General features: G+C 38.3%; 2 protein-coding genes across 3 annotated transcripts; both read left to right on the top strand.

Annotated features, from left to right (window-relative positions):
* The first annotated feature begins 810 nt into the window (after positions 1–810).
* Positions 811–2,884, top strand: LOC120198597 (fructokinase-like 1, chloroplastic). Its single transcript, XM_039199907.1, has 2 exons — positions 811–1,616; positions 1,890–2,884. Exons 1-2 carry the CDS (start codon positions 867–869, stop codon positions 2,580–2,582), a joined length of 1,443 nt encoding a protein of 480 aa, XP_039055838.1. The 5' UTR covers positions 811–866; the 3' UTR covers positions 2,583–2,884.
* An 838-nt stretch (positions 2,885–3,722) lies between these two features.
* On the top strand, positions 3,723–6,049 carry LOC120198584 (E3 ubiquitin-protein ligase HAKAI homolog). Of its 2 annotated transcripts, XM_039199894.1 has the most exons (4): positions 3,723–4,052; positions 4,395–4,453; positions 4,759–5,627; positions 5,700–6,049. In XM_039199894.1, the coding sequence occupies exons 1-4, from the start codon at positions 3,798–3,800 to the stop codon at positions 5,909–5,911; spliced, it is 1,395 nt and encodes a 464-aa protein (XP_039055825.1). In that variant the 5' UTR covers positions 3,723–3,797; the 3' UTR covers positions 5,912–6,049. The 2 variants fall into 2 exon arrangements, with proteins under 2 accessions (XP_039055825.1, XP_039055824.1); XM_039199893.1 differs by having other exon boundaries at positions 4,759–6,049.
* Positions 6,050–15,460: the final 9,411 nt, after the last annotated feature.

Raw genomic sequence — 15,460 nt, 5'->3', positions numbered from 1 at the left:
AACAAATCAAGTTCGATGGAATAACTCTTTAGGTATATTAACTCTCTTGTAATTGGACTGAGAGACATGGTGTTAACTACTCACAATCTTCTAATGCTACTGAAAACTTTACCAGAAAGAGATACGCATAGGTAGTCAACATGTTATGATAGTAAGATTGAATCTTAGCATGAAGCAGTATCATCATGGATTCGATGCAAGCAATCATCTCACCAACAGTTATAACATGAATTAGCACCCGAGGGATTTCGATTTTAACCGATGAGCCGGATTGTGTTCACGTCATTTCCTTTCTGGCATTATGTTCGTACATGCATGCAACAATTATCGCTCTGGTGCAAAAGTTCACTTTTTGTAATAAGTTCTGCAAAAATTGAGCCGTCTCATTAACTTTGATAAAACTAATGAACAAGTACCAGAGTTATACAATCATGATTCATGAATACATTGAACAGCATCAGAGCAAAAGATATATAGTCCATATTCGTTTCGAGATGTAAATAAAATATCTCATCTTTACTCCTGAAATTAGCTTGACGTGTAGTAATCAAATATGAGGACAACAAAGAATCAAAATAGAGTTAAAAGATGGGACTTTTTCTCACCTGTTACACGAAAGTTGCAAAACGACAGCCGATTTCAGCTCGATGGGCCATGTCAGGTTCAGGAAAAGGCAATACTTTTTGATCTAACGGATAAGATCGTCCTTTGCCTACGCATCCACCGAGCAGGTGTATCCGTTGGATATGTCTTTTCCTTCATTACATGACCCGAAAATTAAGACCCAAAAGAAACGACCCGATAAAGTTTATAAGTTCAAGGACAAAACCCCATGGATAAACCCTACAACATTTGAAACAGAAACTATGGCTTCACTTCTTCAACCTCCTCACTCTTTCTCACTGTTCTTGAATTCCCCGAACCCAAGAATTCAGTTTCTAAAATCTTCCAAGTTTGTAGCTTTAACAAGGGCTTCGGTTGAAACGAACGGAGCCATTGAAACCCCAAAACCAGCTCGTCGAGGCAGGAAAAAGAAACCAACATCATCTTCCCCAGAAACTACAACGAAAAAGAAAACAGGGGGCGGGAGAAAAACCCTGACTGAAAATGGCTCGGTCGAATCTGAAAGCGAGGGAGAAGAGGAGGAGCTATGGGATTTCGACGATGGCATGGATTTTCCGTACGAAGAACCTCCTTTGATCTGCTGCTTTGGCGCTGCACAAAAGGAGTTTATACCCACGGTTCGAGTGAACGAAGAACCGATGCACCCGGATAAATACTCCACCTGGAAAATGCTGCAATGGGACCCGCCAGAGTTCGGGAGAGCTCCAGGTGGGCCACCATCCAACGTGGCGATATCCCACGTTAGGCTCGGAGGGAGAGCTGCGTTTATGGGGAAAGTTGGGGCTGATGACTTTGGCGATGAGCTTGTTCTGATGATGAATAAAGAGAAAGTGCAAACCAGAGGCGTCAAGTTTGATCAGAATTTAAAGACTGGGTGCACTTATATGAAGGTTAAGTTTGATGAGAATGGGAAATTGAAGATTGAGACTGTTAAGGAATCTGCCGAGGATTCTCTTCTTAGCTCTGAATTGAATCTTGCTATTCTCAAAGAGGTAACTTTTAGAATATTATAGGAAAATTTCCGAAATTTGTTCTTGGAACATTTTATGATGATGTCAAATTGATTAGGCTTATATTAGCATTTCTGTAGTTAGTGTACTTTTCCTGTTAATTGATTAGTTGATGCTTGATAGCTTTGAGAATATATGAATCTTTGATTCTCTTAATGTGGAAACCAGTTTCGTCTAGATGATTGAAGTGGATCATATGGTTGAATTGTGTTTCGTGATTGAATGTGGATGTTTTGGTATCCAACATTAATGCAGGCTAGGATTTTCCACTTCAATTCAGAGGTTTTAACATCTCCTTCAATGGAATCTACACTTTTTAAAGCGATTGCATGGTCTAAGAAGTTTGGGGGGCTTGTATTTTTCGACTTGAATTTACCGTTACCTTTGTGGAGATCGCGTGATGAAACGAGGGAAATGATCAAGAAAGCCTGGAACAAAGCAGACATCATTGAGGTTTCAAGGCAAGAGCTGGAGTTTCTACTGGATGAAGAGTATTACGAGAGGAAGAGGAACTACATGCCTCAATACTATGCTGAAAGTTTCGATCAAACCAAGAAAAGGCGAGACTACTATCATTATACGCCTGAGGAAATCTCTCCGTTGTGGCATGATGGACTTAAATTCTTGTTTGTGACTGATGGAACACTCAGAATACATTATTATGCACCCTCATTCGATGGTGTGGTTGTTGGAACAGAGGATGTGCTAATAACACCGTTCACTTGTGATCGAACCGGTTCTGGTGATGCTGTTGTAGCCGGTATTATGAGGAAACTGACCACTTACCCCGCGATGTTTGAGAATCAAGACGTCTCAGAGAGGCAGCTCCGCTTTGCGATTGCTGCGGGAATCATATCGCAGTGGACAATTGGTGGTGTTAGAGGCTTTCCTACTGAGAGTGCTACACAGAATCTGAAAGAACAGGTTTATGTACCTTCGATGTGGTAGTTTAGAGGCGGAGAACGCAATATCAGAAGTTTACTGTTTTTTCTAGTAGATTATAAAGCTTTGTATCTGATGAATATTGATGAGAACTAATGAAAAGAGGCAGAGGCTGCATGAAATGTATGCGGCTTAGGTCTGTTGAATTCTTTTAATTCCATCCAAGCCTTCAGAACTTGTAGAAGTGTAGGTAGGTGAGGGATGGATTACGCAATATGTTGTTGTAATTGAATTGTATTTTCTGTAATCAGATGTTCTCCATTTAAGATCCAGTATTTATCAGAATGTTGGCATAATTGTTAAGGAAAGTGCATGTGTATAGGTACCGGAGAGCGGAGGCTGCCAAACGATAATTAAATATACGGTATTATGTTCCATCAGTTTTTGACTAGGCATCTGCCATTGATGAACCTCTTTTTCTATGGCTTGAACAGTTCCAACTCTTCCTCGGTTGCCAAATTCGAATGAGAGAGAAGGCCTTTGGGTCGGATATTCTGCACGGAAGATTGTGATGCTACTGCTGCCATAGATTTCTTGTGTAACAATGTAGACAGGCGTGCCGGAAGTGTCGTGGTTTGCCTTGGGAAACACGGCTGCCTCTCTAGGGGTCATTGGTGATCGGACATCCCCATTGACCACCTATCTTCACCATCTCTTTGTCCTTCCAGTGTTTAACACGGTACCTCGTAACCGTGAGTTGGTCACCTTCTCCAATAGTAAGGTTACGTATGCAGCCCGTGAATGCGAGCATATCCTTCACATACCTCATCAAACTAATGGTTCAATGATCAAAATATAATAAATTAATGACATAAATAATAAAAATCTAAATTTTCCAAAAGCAATAAGTAAAATAAGACAAATTGAAAATATAAGTGACAATCGATGTAATTTATCCCTCTTTACTGTATTGTTTGATCACGGAACATAATTCAATGTTTTTTTCTGTAAAAAAAAAAAATCAAAGGGACCCAATCGAAAAAAGTTTTAAAGCCCAATAAAGAAGGCAAGCCTTAATCAAGAGTCCTAAAATGATAAAAAGCCGTCGTTTCATGAATCAAACGGACCAAAACACTATTTAACAAAATTCGATCAGTTGAGCCAACGAAATTTGATACGATTCAATCTGCAGAAAAAAAAAATTATAAGAAAAGAAAAGGAAAAAGTGGTTCGATTTTGATTTCGCTGAAGGGAAAACCGAAGAAACTCGTGGAGGAAAACATGCTTCAAATCAGACTCAGCAAAGGACCCTCCTCTGATGCCGGCGGTTCCGTCAAGCCATTGCCCGTGGACACGGTGACGGTGGCCTGCCCCGACCATCTCGTCCTCGCCGACCTTCCGGTTGCCAAGAGCATTGGCGCCGCTACCTCCTTATCCCTCGTGAAGACCGTCGGTCGTAGATCCCGCCGCCAGCTTGGCGAGCGAGTACATTTCTGCGTTCGCTGCGAATTTCCTATTGCGATATACGGCCGTTTGGTACGTTTTAATAATTAATATTTGTACTTTTTTTACCTTTTAATTAATTGATTGATTGCGAACGAGTAGAGTAAACAATGAATCAGATAACTTGAGCCAAATCTGTGAAAATTTGTTGTTAAAGATGTTATTTGTAAATTGAATAAGAAGTAGAAGTGGAATTGCTAGGTATTGAATGTCAAGTTCGGACGGAAGTTGAAAATTTGAAACAATTTTACTAGTAAGTAGATTTTCATCAATGGCTAATGGCTGCAATTGTTAAAAATTTATTGTTATGAGTTCCTTAATAAATTGGAATATGTTTTCTATATATGAAAATATATACTTTTTTTTCGTTTGCAGAGTCCCTGTGAGCATGCCTTCTGCCTTGATTGTGCAAGGAGCGATTCAATTTGCTATCTGTAAGTGATTACCTTTTAATTCTTTAATGCAAAGTAATGTTAAAAGTACTGTAGAATATTATATCTACTTTATCAATTTACTTCTTTGATGGTGTTCATGAGTAATAACTAATAACTGTCAGGATCAAATAGTTTATTGATTAGGGTTTCACTGGGAGCATGATCATTATGATGTGGAAATTTCTATGGTGTTTGTTTTTGGTGGAAGTCCAATTTTGGCTAATTCATGAAGTAATCTTTTATTCAGTTTAAACATAGGTAATTTGACATTGACAAAAGTTAATTTTTCTTATTCTTTTGCATAGTTGTGATGAACGTATACAGAAGATTCAGACAATCAAGATAATGGAGGGGATCTTCATATGTGCAGCTCCTCATTGTCTTAAATCGTTCTTGAAGAGGACTGACTTTGAATCTCATATCCATACAAGCCACACTGACCTTTTACAGCCTAATGCTGAGAAGGAAGATGGAAAAGAATCAGAGGTTCAGAGTGATAACCAACCTACTGGTTCAGATTCCACCGTCCGAGGTCCTCCAAGGCCTGTCATTTCTCCTGGTTCAAACCTGCAGCTCCATGATACTGAAGACAAAGCTCGTTGGCAGCAGCTGAGGGAACAATTGCCTCCGAGGCCGATGATGCCGAAGGGGTCACCAGCATTTGGTCAAGTGCAAAATTATCCATTAGAGCCCCAACTGGACAGTAACCAGCCCCCTGGTTTTGACAGGACTGGCCCTCACCACCACTTTCAGCAAGGGTTTGACAGGCAGGGCACCCCACAACCAGAATCAAGTCAGTTTTCAGACAAGTCTCAGGGACATTTATCTGAGAACCAGTTTTCAGAATACCCACCTATGCATTTCATGCAACAACCACCTAATTTTGCTATGCCAATGAATTCAAACCCCATGTTAACTCCATACGGTGTTCCTCCATTTCCAGCTGATGGGACTCAACCATTTTATGGTGCTCCCTATGAGATGGGTAGGCTGAGTTCAGCACCAGGTGCTGGTTCTGAGCAAGGGTCGTTTATGAATTTCCCACCAGGTCCAATTGTGGGTGTAAATTACCCTGCAGCTTATCCTCAGCCCTGGAATGGAGGGCAAACTGGTGTCCGATTTGAAGCTACTCCTGGTAGTCACATGACGCCAGACGGTTTTACAAATTATCAAGGTGATTATGGTCGAAGTCCTGGAGGTTTACCAATGATTCCTCCCCAACAATCAGCCAACAAAGGATTGGAAGCTGTGCAGGGAAGTAATGCAGTAGACCCTCGGTACAGTGTAGGTATATTGGCACCGCAACCCATGCAGGTTCAGCCACCACCTCCACCACATCTACTTCATATGTCACAACATAAACGAGGCAAGTTCCACCTCGGTTATATGGGTCGAGATGGCCAAGGGTTTGGTTGGCAGCAAGAGAACCGTGACGGCTTTGCAGGAGTCCAGGACTAGAAAATTGCTTGAATTTTTGTTCACATGTGATGTTTTCAGGTTTCCGATCTTTGATTAATCATTGTAAAGGGCTGACGATTTTCTCAAATTCTAAAGTGCAGTCTCCACCCTTTTATATTAGGATATCATCTTCTGGAACTTTTGCCATAGTAATAATGATACCCTCCATCATCTACAGTGATTCAGAAATATTAAATATTTTTGAAGGTATAAACACACATGTTAATAATTGTTGATCTGCCGCTGATCACCTACGAAAAACAGACTTGGTTTGTGGATAAGGTTACATTTTACATAGAGAATAGAGAAATAAAACTCAATGACTATTATTAGGGTTGTTCATTCGATTAATACGGTAGTCGACCGAGTCGAATTATTATTAATCGAATTAATCGATTTTTTTTTCTTTAACCGTTAATCGAACTGAATTTTTGTTTGAAAATATTAACCGAACCGAATAAATTTTGGTTAATTTTCGAATTAACTGAAATTTTTTAAAATTTTCTAATTTATATAAAAATTAAATATTTTTTAATTCAAAAAAAAGTTTACAATTAATTTAAATAATATATAATTATAAAATAAATTTTTTTATATAATTTTTTTAATTAATTAATATTGATTTAGGTTTAAAAGTTATTGGATCTTAAATTATTAATTGGGTTTTAAATGGTTTGGGCTGAGCCCATATATTATATATAATATATTTAAAATTTTAATTTTAATTTTAATTTCGGTTAATTAACCGATTTCGAACCGAATTAACCGCTTACTGAATTCTAAAAAATTTCTTAACCGTTAACCGACCAAACTAATTCGGTGACCGAACCGGATCGAACTAATTCGATTCGGTCGGTTAATTCGAAAAAATGAACACCCGTAACTATTATCATATTCAAAGTATATTTGATCTCAAGATTTAATTTTTATATTTATATTTAATATATACTTTTTTCAAATTGAAATAATTTTATAATTTTTTTAAATAATTTAATAATTTAAATAATATATTTTGGATTTTTAAAAAAATTAATGATTAAAAATAAATTAAAATAAAATTTTAGTTGCATGAATCGGGTAAAACATTATCTACCAAGTTTATGTACATTGACTAGGGGTGTTCGCAGTCGGTTTGGATAAATTTTTGGCTAAAAAATCATCCGATGCGAAATTATAAATGTTGGATGTTTGGATCGGTTTGGATGTTTCTAAAAAAAATACGATCCGATCCAATTAAGTACGATTTCATTAAGTTTGGATTTGTTCGGTTTTTGAATTCTACTTTTTCAAAATAATTCAAAGCAACAACACTACCTAAGGGGCCAAACAGTTTCACCTTTTTACATCCTAAGCTAACATCGATCTAATAAACACCGTGGATGAACATAAAAGGAACAATATCAGCTCCCAACCATAATAAATCCATCAAATTTCAATTCAATTCTCAACTAATTTACATAAATCATCAAAACAAACAGTAAAAAAAAATCAAAAAAAGAACAAAAAGTAACAAGAACCCAGATTCAATAAGACTGTATCTGCATCGAAAGTCGGAAAGTAAAAAAAATAGTTTTGGTATAGGAATGACTGGTGAGATAAGTTGCATATCACATTCATTCTTTGGTGGTTAAATCGCATATAATAGTGTCTTAAACAACTTTAAATTTTCTTACAACATGCATGCAACCAACTATTTTCTCTACATGTCATAGAGATTTCATAATCATACATGATGTCTGGAAAAGAACTAGACCTCAAGTATTAGCCTATTAAGCCAAAAAAAAAAGTAACACATATTCAAGCTCACTCATTACAAAAATATGGAGATATAACAATATAATCTTATCTATTTTCTTTCGAGGGGGCATATAGTGAGAAGCTTCACTAGTAAACTAATTCAGCTAGGTTGGAGATAAATACGATATAATCTTCTCTTTTCTTTTGAGGGGATTGGCTACTCTTGTAAATTAATTCTGCTAAATAGTAACTTAAAATAGCACCACATTCCTATAAAAAATAGCATCACATAAATCTTGCCAACATTAGACATGAAACATTAAAATAACTAAAATATGACCATAAACAACATACAACAGGGGGGAAAGAGGACTCAAGACAAATACACGTGTGTCTCGTAATTTATATAAAAGTACTATTAAAGCATATATAAAATCTAACAAAATTATGACATGATAAAATACTTGAAGTGTTGTGGTAACCAGTAGTAAGTTCAGCAGGGGTGTGATATAGTCCGGCACCACCAATAAATTCCACCAATTTTAGCCACCAACATAACAGAAGTTTGCTCATGTTCTTGGTATTTTTTTAGTATCTTTGTAACTTTCGCGAGAATGGCATCTACATGACAAATCAACCTACCACTGTACCATTCCTGCAAAAGATCATTTCACAAGACTAAAAATACAACACAATAGAAAAAATCAAAAAAAGAACAAAAAGTAACAAGAACCCATATTCAAATTGATGATATCAACTCAAATTCATTCCAATAGCATATTGTTCAAATTCTAAACCCCAAATAGACTACTAAAAGTTGTGCAATTGTTCAAATTCAAAGCATTCCAGAACAACAACCCAAGCCACAAGCATCCATGTTACAACAAATCACAATTTAGATAAAGAAAAAGTACAATAGACTCCAACAGATTCCAATACAACAACACTGCCATCACATTCAAAACAACAACATGATCCAAAAACAGCTCCAAACTACAGCTTCTAACAGCAACAGCTCCTAACAGCAGCAACTTCAAACAGCAACAGCTCCTAACAGCAGCAACTTCAAACAGCAACATGATCCCAAATAGCTCCAAACAACATGATCCAAAATCCACTACAAGTTTAAAGAAAAACATCCAATTAAAAAAATAATCAATATAACTATTATTAAGAAAAACAACCAATTAAAAATATTATACCAAATCAGCAACTAATTAGACTCTGCATCAGATTGCTCTTCATTTAGTTGCGGGATTGGGGTAAGATCTACAAATATTTAAAATATAACTAATTAGTATGATAAGTGAAAAACAAATGCACTACTATGAGGTACAATAAAAATACATAGCTCAAGCTTTTCTAAATCCTCCACGAGCTCTTCAACATTAGTTGATATTGGGGAGGATCGACACCAATTTTGGGTGCAAATCAAAGCCTCAACGGTCTTTGGTGTAAGAGAGCTCCTATAATAGTTAAGCACTTTACCTCATGTTCTAAAAGCAGACTTTGAAGCAATAGTAGACACAGGTATGGCCAAAACATCTCTAGCTAATTGACCAAGAATGAGATATTTGGTAGAGTCTATTTTCCACCAATTCAAAATTTCAAAATTAGGATTGTTTTTCTTCTCCAATGCATCCATGAGATACAAGTATACTTTATTTTTATTCAAATTCTCACGAAGATCCATGTCTTTTTCAAACTCAACAGCAAGTTCATCATCAATTGAATTAATGTTTATCCTTCATTTTTCATTAGATGATTGAACACAAGTTTCAAGCTACCATTGATTAGCAAAAAACCTATACTTCTCAAACATTTCATACAATCCCTCTTTCACCTTTTGACTCATAAATTCAACAATATCTTTCTCATAAATCTTGTTCATTCCCCACTCAACAAAGCGAAACTTATTACGAGGATTAAACACCACCACAACAAAAATCAACATATTTATATTTTTTCACATTCCCCTAATACTTATCATATTTAACTTTCATTTTTTCAACCATCATTCCAAGCATTAGATCACCACTTTCTATCATTTTTTTGAATGTAATCAAAGCCAAAATATGTTCATTGAAATATTGGGAAGAGGTAACATATTTCGTTGATAACTCTGTAAAAAGCCACATTTTGGGGGCCTTTTAACTTAAATTATTGAATGTTTAAAAGCTCATTTAGGACCATGTAGATGCATTTAGAAGCATTTAGTTGCATGTGGTGGATTTCGGTTTGCCGTGGCATTTTATTTTTACAGCGGTGCTACTTTATGGGAAAGGTAATTGTCTGATGATGTGCAGGTATTGAGAGCAAGGAAAAGAGGAAATAAAATGCCGTGACATAAGGAGATTGCTGAGCAAAATGAATTTTCCAAGTTCATCCGGCATTTCGAAAGTACTTAAAGTGCGAGAATATATTTTTGAAGCCAGCTGTATCCGACTGTCCGAGAGCTCTAACCGAGAAATCTACCTCGAAGATCCGCCTGAAGGGATCGGCGCTCTGCCCGCCGGTTCTACTGATGACGCCACCTGCCCCTACAGATCTTGTCTGTCCTTGGGCGTCTGCTACGGGATTATACCGGTCACTCATGTCAGCTACCTAGGCTGTTTAATCACCTGTCTTGCCTGACTCCCAAGCAAAGTAACCATGTTTTGGGAAAGTCAACTCTTAGTTCAAGGGTTAATTTTCCCCTATAAATAGAGGATGAAGCCACATTGTTAGGGACTTTGGTTCTACCCAGATTTGAGCTAAAAAAGTTAAAGAGAGAATGTCTCATCTTTCTCCGTCAATCCTATTTGTCGTGGCATTTCTCATTGACAAGCCAGAGGGAGTGTCGTCCTGAGCATCCGAGAGGAGCCAGTTCGCTAGGAGCAATGCTTGGTGTCCGAGGGAAGCATTGGGTAATGCACGTCAAAGGCTTTCTCTCCTCCCTTAGTTCTTTGCTTTCATATTTTGTTATTGGGTTGTAAGGAACGAATGATACTTGATTTGTGCTTGTTTATTTCGAACCTCACCATGAACTAATCCTATTTGGTGGGAGTTCACTTGGATGTTTAAGTTTTTATTTCAATGAATGGTTGTTTTGCTATGCTTTAATTTGTTTTATTTATGAAACTTAATGCTTTGAGGTTGTGGGAGCTATGAGAGTAGCATTTTCTTAGAAGGTGCTTAGGGTTTGAGAGAATGCCTTGGAAAAAATATCTTTAGTCTTCGAGAGAAGCTACGGATGAACTACATAAACAAAGGGATCTAGGAGTAACTAGGCCTAATCCACCTTAGAGATAAGGATAGGATTTCATTTGACTAAAAGGAGTAGAGCATAGCCGATAGGTTAGATGTTAATGCTTCCGTAAAAATGTATTGCCGAGACATATCCTGTTATCTGGACTAATAGGATCACTGTTGGGGTTTACGCCAATAAGAATTGCCAGGGCATCTTTAATCTGTCGAGTCCCTTACTAGAGATAGCATAGGACACCTTAGTAGACTCTGTCGGGCAGGCTAGGCATAGAAGATATACCATTCAGAGAAAGACTTAAATTTTCCTAGTGACTCCCATCGTTCATTCCCATAGTTGCTTGTCGTGTGAGAAAGCTAAAGTCCTATATATTAAATCTAGTATTTGCATTTTATTTTGCGTTGGCATTTGCATTTGTTTGCATGCATTACAATTTCATTTGCCACGACATATCCAATTACTACCACACCACCATCATTCCATTTACTCATCAGTCATTCCATTTTACCACAACATTATCATTTGTATATACCATCACTAACTTTACTTAGGTGACAAAGTAAAGTGCATTGACAAACCTATTTGACTTCTCCAATTCCCTGTGGAGACGATACTCTACTTATTACTTTATTACCTGTTCAATTGTGTATACTTGCACACATATCCGCACTCATATTCAGTACTCACAAAGAACGGACAAGTTTTTGGCGTCGTTGCCGGGGAGTTGGCAACTGAAAGTTAAATTGATTTGTCATAACATTTTTATTTTACTTGTTCATATTTTCTTTTTAGTTAGATTTATTTTTTACTGTCCTTAATTTTTCTTCATTTATTTTTCTAGGTACATGACCCGAAGCAACCCAGAAGAGCCATTAGAACCGATTGATCCTGAAATCGAGAGGCTTTTTAGGAAACGAAGATGCGCTCAACGTATAAACATGTACCAACTCGGAAATCAAGGTATTGGTCATGATGAGGATCAGAATGCCGGGGAAAATTTAAATGCTGGAAACACAGCCAGATCTCGTGCCATTCGTGATCACCTAAATCCGATCTTAGAGGATTTAAATCCTGGAATTGTGGCCCCAGATATTCATGCAACCCACTTCGAGCTCAAACCCGTCATGTTCAATATGCTGAACTCCATAGGACAGTTTGGGGGCATGCCAAATGAAGATGCCAGGCAGTATATTCATAATTTATTGGAGGTGTGTGATTCTTTCCTCTAACAAGGGATGCATGAAGATGTTCTCAAATTAAAGCTATTTCCATACTCCCTGCATGACCGAGCAAGGGATTGGTTGAGTGGCGTTCCAGCAGGTTCAATGGAGTCGTAGAATGATCTGTGTAAAAAAAATTTGTTGCGGTATAATCCTCCAAATATGAACACCCAACTGAGGGACGATATTACTTCCTTTCGTTAGACTGATGACGAGTCGATATATGAATGATGGGATCGATACAAGGCATTGCTTCGCAAGTGCTCAAACCATGGTTTTCAAGATTGGACACAAGTGGTGATATTCTATAATGGAGTAAACGCACCCACGAGGATGATGTTAGATGCCTCAACAAATGGAACGTTACTTGACAAATCACCAGTAGAGGCATTTGACATTCTGGATAAGATTGCCACTAATGATTATCAGTTTTCATCCACAAGGCTTGGAGTTAGGCGCAAGTCACAAAGAGTTTTTGAGCTAGATTCTAAAGATAACGTGTCCGCCCAACTTGCTGTTATCACCAACATGAAAGCCAAGTGAGGTGAGAGAAGTGAAGGCAACCCATTCAACTTGTTTATTATGCCACGATAATCACAATGAGAGTGACTGCCTAACCAATCAAGAATCCATCAACTTTGTGGGCAATTTTAATCGAGGTAACAATAACCCCTATTCTAACACGTATAATCCTGGATGGCGTCAGCATCCAAACTTTTCATGGGGAAATCAAGGATCCAACAATACCCATCAACCAGCTCGGCAGCATAATTTCAATGACCCTCAGGGTTATCAATTGAATATGCCATGGCATAATTCTAACAAGTGAGTACCATCTTCATCAAATACAAGTTCTTTGGAGGCCACAATGCAAGAGTTTATTGAGACAACAAAGACAATGCTGCAAGACCACGCAACCTCCATAAAAAAATCAAGGAGCTCTGCTTCAGAGCCATAGTTCATTGCTGAGGGCGTTGGAGAGTCAAGTTAGTCAGATTGCTGCGGCGTTACAAGAACGCAAACCAGGACAGTTACCGAGTGACACTGAAGCCACCAAACCTTATGGAAAGGAGAACTGAAGTGTGTTGACTCTCCGAAGCGGTACACAAATTAATGTTGAAAACAAGTTTGGGGGAAGACCGAAGGATGAATCACTCCTTGTAACCAAGCAAGCTGATCAAGTACAAGAAGAAGCACCAGTGGAAGAGGAAAAGGTTAAGGATTCGTCAAGTAAAGAAACTGAGGGGGAAAATAAAAATGCCAAGGCAACTTCTGTTAGCACCCCGTCAGTGCAGGAAGCCTGACCCCCACCTTATTTTCCGCAACGACTGAAGAAGCACAACGAAGATATCCAATTTAAGAAGTTCGTTGACATTCTGAGTCAACTACAAATCAATGTCCCTTTTCTGGAAGCTATGGAACAAATGTCCACCTATGCCAAATATCTCAAGAAGATTGTTATCAAGAAGAGAAAGGTTAAGCAGTACGACACAATTTCCACGACAAAAGAATTTTGCTCTTCCTTAAGTAAGCTGCCATCAAAGAGATATGATCCGGGCAGCTTCATCATTCCATGTTCGATAGGAGACAAGTTTGTTGGGAAGGCATTATGTGACCTTGGCTCAAGTGTGAACTTGATGCCTAAGTCAATATTCGTCAAGCTTGGGATAGGAAATGCGAGACCCACATCGGTCATCTTGTAATTAGCTGATCGTTCGCACGTTCGTCCAGTGGGCCAAATTGAAGATGTCATCGTACGGGTTAACAAGTTCATTTTTCTTGTTGATTTTTTTATTCTGGACTGTGAGGTCGACGCCACATCACCCATCATCTTTGGAATACCCTTCCTAGCCACCTGTCGTATTCTCATCGACTGTGAGAGGGGCGAGCTGACCATACGAGTGACCGATCAACATGTCACCGTAAATGTCTTCCGATCACTTAAGTACATGGATGATTCTGAAGAATACTAGAGCATTTTTGAAGTAGATACAGTAATTGCAAAAGAAGCATATCAATTTTTCCATGACAATTTCATTAAGCTGAAGGATAATGAGAGGTTGCTGGAAGACTTAAAGGCCGGAGAGCCTAATGATTTTTCAACCGAGGAACAGCAGGCTAGCTTTCTTAAGGTTAGCCCAGGTATGCGTTTTGAACCTCTTAATTTCGAAGAGTTTGTTCCTCCAAAGCCCTCATTACAGAATACTCGTACCCTAAAACTTAAGAATTTTCCACAGCATCTTAAATATGCTTATCTGGGTAGTGATGAAAATTTGCCTGTGATTATTTCCTCTGCCCGTACTCCTAACAAAGAATCGAGTTTGTTAAGTGTTTTGTCACAACATAAGAAAGCATTAGGATGGACGATGACAGATCTCAAGGGAATAAGTCCAACAATCTGCATGCACAAAATCCAGCTGGAAGAATGCCATGGCAAATCCATAGAGCCTCAGCAAAGATTGAACCCAATTATGAAGCAAGTTGTGATGAAGAATATTCTCAAATGGCTTGATGTTGGAGTAATTTACCCCATTTTGGATAGTTCGTGGGTAAGTCCCGTTCAATGTGTACCCAAGAAGGGAGGCATGACCGTGATGACGAGTGAAAACAACGAATTGATACTTACTCGCACGGTCACCGGATGACGAATTTACATGGACTACCGTAAGCTTAACAAGGCCACCAAGAAAGATCACTTCCCTTTTCCTTTCATCGATCAAATGCTGGATCGACTTGCAGGCAAGGCATATTATTATTTCTTAGACAGTTACTCGGGGTATAACTAGATTACCATCGCACCAGAGGACCAAGAGAAGACCACATTCACGTTCCCCAATGGCACTTATGCTTTTCAAAGAATCTCTTTTGGACTCTGTAATGCCCCGATAACTTTTCAGCGCTGTAGGCAAGCCATATTCTCTGACATGGTTGAGGATTATCTTGAAATTTTCATGGATGATTTTTCTGTTTCTGGGGACGACTTTCAAAAATGCTTCGGCAATCTAGCAAAGGTACTAAAGCGGTGCGAGGAGGCCGATCTCGTACTGAATTAGGAAAAATGCCACTTCATGGTAACAAAGGGCATTGTTCTAGGTCACAAGATTTTTGAAAAGGGAATTGAGGTAGATAAGGCCAAAATCGAGGTGATCGAGAAGCTACCCCCACCAAATTTTGTCAAGGGCATTCGGAGTTTCCTTGGACATGCTGGATTTTATCGAAGATTCATCAAGGACTTCTCCATAATATCTAAGCCCTTGTGCACCCTACTGCAACAGAACCAACCATTTGTGTTTGATCAAAAATGTCATGGCGCATTCAAAGAGCTGAAGCAAAGACTCATCTCTACAC

The sequence above is a fragment of the Hibiscus syriacus genome, unplaced genomic scaffold, assembly GCF_006381635.1.
Source record: "Hibiscus syriacus cultivar Baekdansim isolate YM2019G1 unplaced genomic scaffold, ASM638163v2 tig00117056_pilon, whole genome shotgun sequence".
NCBI classification, from domain to species: domain Eukaryota; kingdom Viridiplantae; phylum Streptophyta; class Magnoliopsida; order Malvales; family Malvaceae; genus Hibiscus; species Hibiscus syriacus.
The sequence above is the reverse complement of the archived record's forward strand: the minus strand, read 5'-3'. Positions and strand labels throughout refer to the sequence as shown.